The sequence below is a fragment of the Typopeltis vanoorti genome, chromosome 9 (genome assembly GCF_054136105.1).
Source record: "Typopeltis vanoorti isolate ZY-2024b chromosome 9, IOZ_Tvanoo_1.0, whole genome shotgun sequence".
In the NCBI taxonomy this organism is placed as follows: domain Eukaryota; kingdom Metazoa; phylum Arthropoda; class Arachnida; order Uropygi; family Thelyphonidae; genus Typopeltis; species Typopeltis vanoorti.
This window is the reverse complement of record NC_143557.1, coordinates 30,052,925-30,067,826: the sequence shown is the minus strand read 5'-3', so window position 1 is coordinate 30,067,826 and position 14,902 is coordinate 30,052,925. Positions and strand designations below refer to the sequence as shown.

Here is a 14,902-nt window from a genome sequence, read left to right as displayed (position 1 = left end):
CAAGCCACTTCAGAGCTCCAGTAAGTGTGATGGTTCAAAAACTGTGACAGCATTCATCTTCCACTTAAAGACAATCACAAACATCCATGCCCATGGTGGGATTTGAACCCACAGCCTGTTGGTTGGAGATCGGGTATGACCACTTAGCCAACCAGGTTAGCTATTAGTGATCAGAAATTAGCTTTCATTCTAAAGAATGAAAGTTAATTTCTAAAAATTTTTATGCAGGACTGTCTTGAATTCTACCGGTGATTCTGGAAGAATTCAAAACAGTTTCATTCACTTCTCCAAAGTGCTTAATTATGTTTAGATTGAAGCTGTAAATATTTTATTAGATGCATGCTATTTTGCTCAAATCAGGCATACCAGACGTTGTTGTGACATTAGGCAACATCTCCTGGAGGAGTAATGCCTCCACTATAGAATTCAATAACAGTAGTGTTTATCCACTATTCAGAACTCAAAGTTCTGAAATTCCAAAAAATTAAAATGAATGAAAAATATTCTAAGTTATTCAGAACTGAAAAGTTCTGAATAACTTAGAATTTGTCATTCACAGTAGCACAATTATTATTATGTGACACTTCTTAGGATGCTAAGGACTTATTGCAGGAGGGCACTCCAACTTCACACAAATTAAAAAACAGTGGATCAATTCCATGCCAAAAAATATTCTCACATCATTACACTTCTGCCACAATGATATAACATTTGGGATGATGCAATACTATAGTGCTTAGTGGACTGCCACAGAGCTAAGTTTTCATTCTCTCATCTATTGTAAAACAGACTGTAGGCTGATTGCTTAGGTATCCATTTTCAATCATAGAGACTTCACTTTTGATGGCTTACGGAACAATGCAGTTATCACTGGACATGAGCTCTTGTTATCACATTCAAGATCATTAAGTTCTGTTCTGTGTACCACCTAAATTCAAATGTCATACTTAGTAACATCACCTGCCTTGGGAATGGCAAAAGGAAATATTCCAAGTGATGGGAGAAAAAAAAAATCCAAAGCAGCAGGAAATGAGAAATATTCATATTTGCAAAGAAATAGCATCATTTGGATGTTCTTTGCATAAACAGAATGTAGGGAAGATGAAAAGGAAAAAGAACACGCAGAGAGTCAGGGAAACTAGATCATCAAGGGTAGGGATCCCATACGTCCCAGTTTTATTATTTCTGTCCCGGCGTCCCGATATGTTTAGTTCGGGATGCTAAATGTCCTGGATTTTTTAGAATATAAAAATATTAACATCTTTAATAAGAATAAGTACAAGTCGTAATATTTTTGGGCTTTTAAAAATGTATGTTTACAAAACAAAAAGCAGAGACAGTTTATTTTGTAGTTCGGTGAATTACCAGATGTTAGAATTTTGGGAAAACGATTTAGTTCCATACATTTCATTCAGCCGGAGAAAAGAATGTCAGCACTTCAACCTCATTTTCATGAAGAGTTAGAGGTTCATGAAAATGAGGTTGAAGTGCTTTTGCATAACCTGGATAAGAATTTTTCAATAGGGACAGATGGAATATCTGCCCTTTTGCTAAAGGAATGTTCAGCCGAATTGGCTAGGCCTTTCGCACATTTGTATAACTTGAGTCTCAGCTAAGGAATGATACCACATGAATGGATGGAATGTATGATAGTTCCATTGAACAAGGGTGGTGCAAAAACTGATATATCTAACTACCAACCTATCAGTATCTCTGGTGTTGAACTCATTAACTGAACAATCTCCTTAGCTTCCGTAACACCTGCATTTCTTCCACAGTCATTCTTTCTTTTGCTTACGGCATAACGATAAAATTCTTTTGGATTGCCTTTAGCTTGCATGGCCAATTTCTTTTCATACTCCTTTTTAGCTTTCCTCACAATGTGTTAGTGAAGATTTTAGAGAAGTTGATAAGAACTTGCATACAGAAATGGGTAGACAAACATGCTATACTCTGCAAAGAACAGCATGGGTTTACTAAAGGAAGGTCATGTTTTAGCGATTTGCTCATAGTTTATAACAATGTTACGGTCGAGTTGGATACACTACGATAATGTTGGATTATTCTATGGCATTTGCCACATGAAAGGCTGTTGCATAAACTGGAGAATATGGGATTGGAATATAATCTCTTGACTTGGATCAGGGAATGGTTGACAGATATCAAAAAGTGGTATACAGTGGGTGTGAATCTGCCAAATTTAAGGTAACGATTACTGTTCAATCAGACAGGGTCTATCATCAGATGTGCAATTGTTTGTCAATGATGTGAAGATAGACAGGGTAATCAGGGATGCTACTGATATTCAGCAATTACAAAATAATGTGAACAGACTGGAAATTTGGGCAACGAAAATGGCTATCAGTTTAATGTTAGTAAGTGTAAAGTTATGCACTTTGGTGTGATTAGAGTTCCAGTGGCATATTGCATTAGCGGGATTATGCTAAAAGAAACTGAAGAGGCAAGGGATCTTGGTGGATAAGAATTTAAAGTTCAAAGGTCACATAGCAAAAGTTGCAAATACAACTCAGAAGATAATTGCAATGTTGAAGCGAACCCTGATATCTAAGGATAAGTCCACACCTGGATTATTATGAGCAGATTTGGTTTCTTGTGTTTCAAGGGGATGAAGAAGCTGTGGAAAGGGCGCAAAGAAGAGTTACTAAGATTATATCCAAATTATAGGATTTAGATTATGAGGACAGATTGCGGGTATGTGGATTGCAGACTCTAGTTAACAGGAGAAAGAGGGATGACATGATAGAGGTCTATAAACTTTTTGAATGGATGTTATAGGATTTTGACTGATGAAATTTTTCATTATATGGAGGGTGGAGAGAGAAAACACAGGGGCGGGGGACATCCATGGAAGTTAAGTTTGTTCACAGACAAGAAAGGGATAAGAGCCAGGTTTTTCTCCCAGAGAGCAGTGAGCAAGTGGAATAATTTGCCCTTATTGGGGGGGGGGGTTAGTAAGTGCATCTAGTGTGAATGAATTCAAGGGTAAGTATACGACGACGACGACAACAATAACAACAACAAACTGAGTCCTGTATCATTCTACTAATAAAAACTTAGAGGATTCTCTAGGATCATAAACAAATACTTCTACATTCTATGAAATATGTAATATCTAGGTTTACTTAAAACTTCAATCATACCTCCATGATGATGTGAAATACTTCCTCCTGAGGCAATTATCTCATCTCGTGCTGCAGCCTAGAACAAGGAAATCAAATTAGATAAATAACCATTTTACAGCATACAAATCATTTTGATAACTTTTTTTTTTTGACTAGCATATCATTCTTACCTCGATGTCTTCATATGTATGCACTGGATCTGCAACTCCACGATAATTAAAAGCAAAGTAAAAATAAACACATGCACCAGCATCATATATCTGAGTAACTCTGCAAGTTATAAAAGCAGGATAGTGAATACCACGAAGTTTTACTTCTTTCTGAACACGATCCTTGACATTGCGACACAAATCTAACAATCTGAAATAGCAAAATAGAGGCATTCACAGACTTTATTTTATAGAGCAACAGCATATAACATCTAGACAGGTATCATGCAGTTCATACTACAACCCAATTATTTTTGCCCAACGGTCACTTGACAGGTAAGTCAGATTAGCAAAAAATTAGCTTTTCATCTAGTAACCAAAAGAATGACTGGGGTGCAGTTTAGCAAATGCATGGCATGTGAGTTACTGAAAAATTTTTTGGCACCTATATATCATGTGATTATAATATATCAAAATTGAACTACAAAACAATTTTTCAGATGTTATTGTTATTACAAAAGCTAGAAAGAAATAGCTCTTTTTAAGTGCATTTTTTAAAATTTTATTTTTGCTTTATTATACTGTTTTTCCAATTCTCCATTTCATACAGTATCTTATTAAGTGAGTTATGTAATTTTTTAAACATAAACTATGGTTAGCTGACTTTTGTTTTTAGATTAGAACAATGTTTAATTATTAAGAATATAATTTTTGTGCCTCATTTTTTTCACTTCTCCTTTTCATAGGGTATCTCATTAAGCACATTTTATCATCCAGCCCCTCATAATCTGCAGTTGTTTGACTTCTTAAGATCTGAATGCTGTCTGTGTCGCTATAACATTAACTGCAAAGTATTGCATGGCTATGAAAAAAGAATCTGGTTAGGGAAAGGGTATATTATTACTGAATAAGCAAAGTTATGGAATGAATAAACGAATCAATCATTTACTAGCTGATAAATTATTTTATTTAAACCATTTTAATGAAATCAAAACGTTGAATGATAAATAGTCTTTCTGAAATAATGGCTTGGATAAGTGGGTGGGTGACTGATGAACAAGTATCAGAAAGTGGCATAAAGGAGATGCAAATCTGTCAAATTTAAGGTGACCAGTGGTGCCCCCCCCCCCCAAGGAATAAGTTTTTGAAACCATTGTTGCTTAATCTATATATCAGTGAAATTGGAAAGGGCCTGACAATAAATCTTCAATAATTTCAGATGACGAATAAATAGGTAGGAGGTGTGGGCAAATGATAATAGTCGTCAATTGGCATATTATATTAGTGGGATTATGCTTGGAATAATTAATGAGGTTAGTGATCTTGGAGTTTTGGTGGACAGAAAGTTGAAGTAAGGTCATATGACAAATATTGCAAATACAACCAGAGGATGATTGCAATGTTGAAACAAACACTGATATGGAAGTCATTTTGCCTCTACATGGCCATGATACAATTGCACCCGGAGTATCATGCACAGATTTGTCCTCCTAGGTTGCAAACAGATAAAGAAACTGTGGAAAGGCTCAGGATTGTGTAATGTAGATTCCGAGTATATTATTATTCAGGCCTCCATGAAGTCAAAAGACTCATTGCGGGAGGTCCTTCCTAAGAAACACAAAGTCTATCAAGACTCATCGTGGGAGGTCCCTCCCAGGAAACACAAAGTGTATCATACCATTCCTTAAACTCATTGACCATTATTGCTCTCACCACTCTATCTGGCAATGCATTCCATGGTCCAACCACCCTCCATACAAAGAAACCACTCCTCACCCTCTTGCTTACAGTTTCCTTTCGTAACTTCCTGAGATGGCCCCTTGTCATCACTCCTTTCTGCTGTTCAACCAAGCGAAAGAACTCCGCAGTGCCAACCCTGTAACCACCTCTCAACAGTTTAAAAGTCTCAATCATATCACCTTTCATTCTTCTATCCACCAAACTCTGCAGTCCACATTCCCTCAGCCGATCCTCATAACTTACACTGTACAGTCCTGAAACTATCTTTGTTATCTGCCTTTGTACCCTTTCCACAGTTAATTTATCCCCTTCAAATCCTGGAGACCAAATCTGAAGACAATACTCTATGAGTGGTCTGATCAGTTTCTTATACAATGGAATGATAACTCTTTTATCTCTCAGCATCCTTCTCATTATTGCAGCAATCCTCTGTGTTACCTTCACCACCTTTGCAATATGTCCCTGAATTTCAAGTTTCTAACAATCAAGAGATCAATCCAAGATCTCTTGTCTTCCCTACTTCCTCCAGTATAGCTCCTCCAACAGAGTATGTAGCGTCCCATCGATGTGTCCCAAACCTCAAGACCTTACATTTTGTTGCATTAAACTGACTTCCCCATTCGTTTGCTCATCTGTCTAGCTTATTCAAATCCTCTTGCATGGCTACCACATCTACACTATTAATAATAACCCTACCCAGCTTCACATCATCTGCAAACAACTGAATATCCCCCTGTGATCCACTGACAACGGCATTAATATAAAGGTTAAACTATATAGGTCCAAGTACTGAGCCCTGTGGGACCTCACTTGTAACCCTCTGCCTCCTTGAAACTGCTCCACCATACACAACTCTCTGATACTTATCGGACAGCCAATCAGTTGACCAACCTATCATCCAAAGCCATGTGTTGCAATTTAAATATCAGCTTATCATATGGCACCCTGTCAAATGCCTTCGTTAAATCCAAGAAAATGGCAGTATATGCTTTTCCCTCATCTACTGCTCTTGTATTACTAAAACAAGAGCGCCCCTTCACAAATCTGTGTTGACTCTCACAGATAACATTACCCTCATATGCCCAATGTTGTATATGGTCCCTAACTAATTTCTCCAAGATCTTAACAACTACTGATGACACACAAACTGGCCTATAATTACACACTTCCAATGTGCTACAGCCCTTATGCAATGGCACTATCTTACCTTCCTTTCATTCCCTGGGCACCTTTTCCGTAGCCAGACTTTCACTGAAAAGGCAGGTCAAAGGAGCTGTCAGTTCTTTAGCACTTTCTCTCAAAACTCGTGGTGAAATACCATCCAGTCCCACAGCTCTACTGACATCCTGAGTACTCAGCAATGTAAAACTAGTGAACAATGTAACAGTTATGAGTGAGGAATATGGTTCCTTTTTAATTCTAAGAAAACCAAGACAATAGCAATAACCAGGAAAAAGACAACACTCAAATTGATATCAAAATAGATCACATACCTATTCAGCAAGTAGACAAATTATGTATCTCGACACTTTATTAACAGAAGATGGAAGAAGCATAAGAGAAATAAAAGGAAGAACTGAAATAGCCAGAGAGAAATTCAACACAATGAAAAATGTCCTGACAGCTAGAGATCTGAGCATAAAAATGAGGATAAGGTTGGCAAATGCTATATATGGTCAATATGGGGCTGAGACATGGTCAATATTAAAGGAAGCAGAAGATAAAATTTAAGCTTTTGAGATGTGGATTTTAAGAAGTTCTACAAATGACGGGAGAGAAAAGAAGTCTGCTTAAAACTATCAAAAGAAGAAGAAAGACCAAATATTTAGGACATTTGCTAAGATATGACAGCCTACAAAAAGTGATAATAGAAGGAATGATGGAGGGAAAGAGGGAACGAAGAATGCAAAGAACTACTTGGAGCAGCAATCTTAATAACTGGACATAACTGACATATGAGTAATGTGTAAGGCAAGCACAGGAACGAAGTTGGTGGAGAGACATGGTAGTGAACCTCTTGGATGGATACGACACACGATGATTGAATTTACAACACAATACTAACTGCTATCATGATAGCCCAGTTTCATTTCTTAAAAAAAAAAAAAAAAGGGCTCACTTCATTTCCTCTTACATCTAATAATAATGAAATCTCCAGTTAAAATCAAACTTCTTTTCTTGACTTGCCTGTAGCCTTCCATGCTACAAGCACATCACATCCACAGCGTCGAAAAAATTTCGGTGTCTTGTTCTGTTCAAGACATTATTTCTCATCTGTACAACTCATAATGCTATATAAATACTAATTCTGCCAACCTTAAAATACCATTTTTACATTTCAGACGGTGCATCCAAAACTTGAGAAATCTCAAGTTTCTGATACTATCCAGAAGAGGTCAGATCACTAAGTAGATGACTGCTCTCTTACATGTCTAGCGAAAAAGTAATGAGATTTTTTTTATGACAATTGGCAACACTGTCAAACCGACGATGACGTCATATGTCATCATCGGTTTGACAGTGTTGCCAATACACACAATAACAAGACAGTGTTGTCTTGTTATTGTGTTTTCAGTCAGTGTGTATCTGATGCGTTCATCATGAAATTGGAGGAGCAAAATCTTGAACACTGTGCAATTAAGTTTTGTGTTAAAATGAATGATAGTACTATTCAAATGTTCAATAAAATTACGCAGGAGAATGGTAATGATTCTTTATCACGTGCTCAAGTGTGGAATATAAGCAATGTGCAGGGCAGCAAGACATAAGAACAAACAACATCACTTGAGTACAGCGCTGCATCTGCAAAGATTGACATTTATTAAGGGTTGTGAAACAACATCTTATGGACATGTCTGGAGAATGTGAATGATTGAATCTTGTATCTCGACAATGCACCTTCTCATTCTGCAGTGTCAATTCACAAGTGTTTAGCAAAAATGTATTCCAGTGTTGGAACAGTCACTGAATCACCCGATCTGTCTCCATGTGATTTTTCCTTTTCTTTTCCCCAAGCTGAAGAACAAGATGAAAGGTATACTCGTTTTGAAGTTGGGTGTTTTCACTTGGTTAGACTATAAAAATATTTAGTTAAATCCTTTATCCAAGTGTAAGCAAACAAAGTTTGTGCCTGAAGTATATTCAGGACTGGAGCAACTCGTGGCAAAGGTGAACTGACTTAATAAAGGTCGAAACCAGTCTGGGTAGTGACCCTTCCAAAAATGCATAGCATTATACATCCACAAGGATATGTGCTTTGCATTATGGGATACTAAGGGAAGTGATGCGAAGTCAGTCCACCTTTGCCATGAGTTGCCTCAGTCCTGAAGATACTTCAGGTGCAAACTTTGTTTGCTTACACTTGGAGAAAGGATTAAACTAAATATATAATTTAAACATCCAATGGTTTGTGACAGGAGCCATAAATCAGCTATCAGAAAAGGACTTCCGATCCTGTTATACTGCATGGAAGGAATGCTGAAACCAGTGAGTTCTGAGCAGAGGAGTTACTTTGAAGGTGAGCACGATGATCAGACTATTAATTGAATATACAATTTTATATGAATTTGTCTCATTACTTTTCTGTTAGACCTCACAGACTCACTGCTATAATTTTATCCTATACTTTGTGTCTATTGTATACCTTTTCAATGGATAATTTCATGAGTACATCATAGTGTTTTAAGCACAAAAATAATTTCAATGTCACTTCAGATATGAATATCTACAGAATTTTGACACAACATACACTTTATACAATATAACTAACAGATGCATCCAAGAATCTATAGTGCATTAAAGGTTACAAACTGGAAGTGCCAATGTGCCGAGTCACAGATACTAGAAATTCCATTGCATATAATGTATAAAGAGTTATCTAGAGTATTAGTCCCATAACATTGAAAAGACAAATTCATATATCAAATATCCCAGAAGTCGATAATGGGAAGAAAACTCATGATCCTAGACCTCACAAGCTTCTTGGCTTGCCTGGACATGCTTATGCAAGACAAAAACATACACAGAGATGAAAAGCTTTTATAATAGTCTCTTTAAACTATACTCTTCCAAAATTATGTAGAAAGCACTTTTCCAATATACCAAGAAAATGCATTAAAAGAAAGAAGAGTAAAAAGAAATCCTAGAATCTGTTTCCCACTTGATACGGAAGAAAACAGAATGCTCCTTCATCAGCAGTCAGAACTAATTTAAGTGTGTGTGTATGGTATACAGTAAAACTGGTTGGATGGTTATTTGGTTTATTGGCACAAGGCCTGCAAAGGTCATACTCCACAATATCAAATGTTCAGCAGTACACAAGGTAATAATAAATAGTAAGAGTGACATAAATAAGCAAATAATGTAGCATGTACAGAAACATTAAGCATGCAGTATCTAAACATAATTTATAATCAAAAGTGCTTTGTATAAATTAATTCTTGTAAAGAGTTAAAAACATCATGCACTTTCTCTGAGTCTGATGAGAGCTGCTTGAGTGTATATAGCTTGGCCAGATAAATTTTTTTTTTTTTAAATAACAAAACCTGTGGTGAATTCATCACTAAAAAACACATGTACTAACCACAGTAATTATTATTATTATTATTATTCGTGACACCTCCAAGGAGTCCGAAGACTCATCGCAGGAGGACACCTACTGTACAACTGTCCATCTCCACTACTACACAGAACCTCTACTACCAAACACCTACATCAACGCCATCTACTGCCCACAACCACTACCACTCAGCTAATGACTATTTAATTCATAAATATTTCATCCCAAGTATCTTGGGACATTATCAGTACAGCAGTTCAAACAATACTAGGAATAACATACAGTTAGGGCACATATTTACAATGGAATCTCAATATGCGTGCAGTAACATGTTATAGAAGTAAATTAAATATAACTGGAAAAAAAAAAAACTATATATATATATAAAGATTATTTTACACAATTCTGTATGACAATTTCCCATACTTTAGGAATAGTAAGAACATCATTGTGGTTTAACTTTGGTCTGTGTAGTAGGGCTTCAGCATTTTCTTTATATAAACGTTCATATTTATATAAAGATCTGTGTAAAAGTTTTGACTTCTTCCAATGGATCCTATGGTATGGATTTTCAACTCCGGGTTGGGAGAGACTAGATTTCTGCGGTTTGAAAAGACGAATGTGGTCTTGATGTTCTGAGATGCGTTTCTGAACAGAACTACCTGTCTGACCAAAGTAAGAGAATTTGCAGGAGCATGGGATCTCATAAACGCCAGGTAGCAAGCTATAGATTTGGTTGATAGGTTTGTAAGTAGTGGCAAAATTGTATTCCTTCATAATTTTTGAAAGACGTTCAGAGATGCCTTTGACATAAGGTATGGGAAGGTGACTGATGATTTTTTGAGTTGTTTTAAGATTATATCCATTTAGTATAACTGTATTTTTTTTATTATTTCTAGTTCTTGGTTTAGAGAATCTTCAGAGGAGCAGAATTTGTGTGCTCTGGAAACTAGTGATTTAATGATGCCAAATTTCTGAGATGGATGATGAGCGGAAGAATTGTGACTGTATCGACCTGAAAATGTAGGCTTGCGATAGACAGACGTGGCAATGGAACCGTCTTCTTTTCTTTGAATGTGTAAATCCAGAAAGGAGATACCCTGTGGAGATTCTTTTTCCAGTGTAAAGTTAATGCGAGGCTGAAGGTGGTTTATTTTATCGAGAAACAGTTGTAATTCCTGTTCGGGATGATCCCAGACTGCAAATACGTCATCGACATATCGTAACCAAATTTTTGGTTTGGGTTCAAAAGCGAATTTTTTTTTATTCTTCAAGGTGTTCTAGAAACAGGTTTGCTAAGTTTGGTGATGAAGGCGATCCCATTGCTGTTCCTTCTTCTTGTTTGTAAGTTTGACCTTTCCAGGTGAAGTAACCAGATGTAATAACAAATTCATATAATTCAACTGTTTCTTTGTGGAGAATGTTCATGAAGAGGGAGACAATGTCGAAGCTAATTAACAAATCAGTTTTTAATGGTTGAATGTCTTTTATTTTTGCATGAAACTCTGTGGAATTTTTGATTGAAGAGGCTGAGTGACCTATGTGAGGACGGAGAAGGTTAGATAAGAATCTTGATAACTTGTAAGTTGGACTGCTAATAGAATCTATGACGGGTCTGAGAGATCTAGCATGGTATGTCTTGAATTTTTTAATTGTTTGTTCATCTAAGGAGGAAGTTTCATCAAGTAACTTGTTTAATTTCCTGAGTTGACGTTTTGTAGGATCATAATCGAGTTTGGTGTAAGTATTACGATCTCGGAGAAATAAATTCATTTTTCGATCATATGAATTTTTATCAAGAACCACAGTGATATTCCCTTTGTCAGCTCTGGTAATGATTATATTTTTATGGCGTTTTAAGGATGTAAGAACTTTCAATTCTGATGGTGGAATATTCAAGTCCGAAGGCTTGGCATCATAGATTACTTTTGCTACCTCGAAACGAAGTCTGTTGGCTTCAGTACTAGAAAGATGGCAGAGGTTTCTCTCTATGTTATGTATGAAATCTAGATATGGGAAACATTTGGGTGATATTGCAAATTTATGACTAGATTTATATCTACATTTCATACATAACATAGAGAGAAACATCTGCCATCTTTCCAGTACTGAAGACAACAGACTTCGTTTCGAGGTAGCAAAAGTAATCTATGTATGAAATCTAGATATGGGAAACATTTGGGTGAAATTGCAAATTTATGACTAGATTTATATCTACATTTCATACATAACATAGAGAGAAACATCTGCCATCTTTCCAGTACTGAAGACAACAGACTTCGTTTCGAGGTAGCAAAAGTAATCTATGATGCCAAACCTTCAGACTTGAATATCCCACCATCAGAATTGAAAGCTCCTACATCCTTAAAACACAATAAAAATATAATCATTACCAGAGCTGACAAAGGGAATACCACTGTGGTTCTTGATACCAATTCATATGACCAAAAAATGAATTTATTACTCCGAGATTGTAATACTTACGCCAAACTAAATTATGATCCTACAAAACGTCAACTCAGGAAATTAAACAAGTTACTTGATGAAACCTCCTTCTTAGATGAACAAACAATTAAAAAACTCAAAACATAACCTCCCAGAATTTATGGCTTACCTAAGCTTCATAAAATTAATGTTCCTCTCAGAGCCATCGTAGATTCTATTAGCAGTTCCAACTTACAAGTTATCAAGATTCTCATCTAACCTTCTCCGTCCTCACATAGGCCACTCAGTCTCTTCAATCAAAAATTCCACAGAGTTTCATGCAAAAATAAAAGACATTCAACTGTTAAAAACTGATTTGTTAATTAGCTTCGACATTGTCTCCCTCTTCACGAACATTCCCCACAAAGAAACAGTACAATTATTAACTCAAAAATTTCCTTCTGATATAGTTGAATTATTCGAATTTGTTATTACATCCAGTTACTTCACCTGGAAAGGTCAAACTTACAAACAAGAAGAAGGAACAGCAATGGGATCTCCTTCATCACCAAACCTGTTTCTAGAACACCCTGAAGAAAAAAAAAAAAATTCACTTTTGAACCCAAATCAAAAATTTGGTTACAATATGTCGACAACGTATTTGCAGTCTGGGATCATCCCGAACAGGAATTACAACTGTTTCTCGATAAAATAAACCACCTTCAGCCTCGCATTAACTTTACACTGGAAAAAGAATCTCCACAGGGTATCTCCTTTCTGGATTTACATATTCAAAGAAAAGAAGACGGTTCCATTGCCACGCCTGTCTATCGCAAGCCTACATTTTCAGGGTCGCTACATTCATAATTCTTCCGCTCATCATCCATCTCAGAAATTTGGCATCAGTAAATCACTAGTTTCCATAGCACACAAATTCTACTCCTCTGAAGATTCTCTAAAACTAGAAATAATCAAAAATACAGCTATACTAAATGGATATAATCTTAAAACAACTCAAAAAAATCATCAGTCACTTCCCCACACATCAACCCAGACAAGTCCATAAGATTCCCATACCTTACGTCAAAGGCATCTCCGAACGTCTTTCAAAAATAATAAAGAAATACAATTTTGCCACTACTTACAAACCTATCAACCAAATCTATAACTTGTTACCTTCTCCTAAGGACAAACTCTCACCTCTGATGTTACCTGGCGTTTATGAGATCCCATGCTCCTGCAAATTGTCTTACTTTGGTCAGACAGGTAGGTCTGTTCAGAAACGCATCTCGGAACATCAAGATCAGATTTGTCTTTTTAAGCCGCAGAAATCTGGTCTCTCCCAACACGGAGTTGAAAATCTAAACTATAGGATCCATTGGGAGAAGTCGAAACTTTTACACAGATCTTTATATAAATATGAACGTTTATATAAAGAAAGTGCTGAAGCCCTACTACACAGACCAAATTTAAACCGCAACGATGTTCTTACTATTCCTGAAGTATGGGAAATTGTCATACAAAATCATGTAAAATAATCTTTATATATATATATATATATATATATATATATTTTTTTTTATTTTTATAAATTTTTTTTTTCAGTTATATTTAATTTACTTCTATAACACATTACTGCACACATATTGAGATTCCATTGTAATCATGCACCCTAACTGTATGTTATTCCTAGTATTGTTTGAACTACTGTACTGATGACATCCCAAGACACTTGGGACGAAATATTTACGAATTAACTAGTCATTACTGTGGTTAGTACATGTGTTTTTTAGTGAAGTAAAAGTTTATTCTGCATTCAAGTGCATGCAGTAAGAAAAACACAGGAAGGTATATAAACAGTGGATTCGCTTATTATAATTAAATGAGAGAGGGGAGCAAGGTCTTGATAAGCAAATTTTATCACCAACAAGCAATGTAGATTTTTTTTTTTTCAATAAAATTATCTAAAGTGTTGCTTTGTGTTATCATTATAATGATCTATAGAAGAATATCAAAAATGTGTTAATGACATTTTCTTTTATAAAAAAGATATGCGCAGTAGTGAACAAATTAATCCGAACAAGCTGAATTTTCTTCAAGTTTTTTGTTTTGTCTTGTTTTTGTTTCAACTCACAATAGTTTTAGTTTCACTATTTTGGTTGAGTACTGCATGTTTATATTGTCTCTATGACAGTGTAAACAAGTTGACATTCATCATGTTTTATTCATTTTGTGTATCCGTTTTGCTATAAAATGGAGATACATCTCCAAGAAAGCATTCAAAAATATGTACTCTTTCTCAGCAAACATCCATGACTCAAAGATAAATTATCAATGAGTGTGGTGTTGGTTTGGGTACTGTTCATACAATTTTGTAGAAGTTTAGGGACACAGGTACATTTTCTCCTGACAAAAAAGGAAAATTACACTTATTCAAGTTCGATTATTAGTTAGGAAAAGCAAAATGAATCCAAGATTGTCTACTGTAGACTTAAATAGAGACTTGGCAGCTAGTGGGGGTTGTTGCTGACATGATAATTTTGTTGATGATTAATGTTGATGAACTATGTGGAAAAAGAGACTCCAATGGGCAAAAGTGTACATAGATTGGACTGTAGAGAAGTGAAAGAATGTCATATTCTCAGATGAGAACCATTTTTTATCCAAGGAGAGCGAGTACACTATGTTTGAAAATCAGTGGTTGACAAAAGCTCCTAAACACCCAGCTAAAAAGATGTTCTGTGGTTGTTTTATACATGATGGTCCAGGATCACTTGTGCCTTGACAGTATGATGAAAAGTGATTGATATATAAAAATAGTGGAGAAAAGAGTGGTCTCACAGATCCAGAAAGACAAAGAACTATTCCAACAGGATCTCTCTCCATTT

The 14,902-nt window shown here is 35.8% G+C and overlaps 1 protein-coding gene across 1 annotated transcript in view; it reads right to left on the bottom strand.

Annotated features, from left to right (window-relative positions):
- Positions 1–14,902, bottom strand: part of Agps (alkyldihydroxyacetonephosphate synthase) — a 608,793-nt gene that overhangs the window by 18,761 nt on the left and 575,130 nt on the right. Inside the window, exons 18-19 of the mRNA XM_090397415.1 lie at positions 3,314–3,503; positions 3,162–3,219 (exon numbers count right to left, since the gene is read on the bottom strand). Of these exons, the coding sequence (XP_090253541.1) occupies positions 3,162–3,219; positions 3,314–3,503 (248 nt within the window). The remainder of the gene's footprint in view (positions 1–3,161; positions 3,220–3,313; positions 3,504–14,902) is intronic.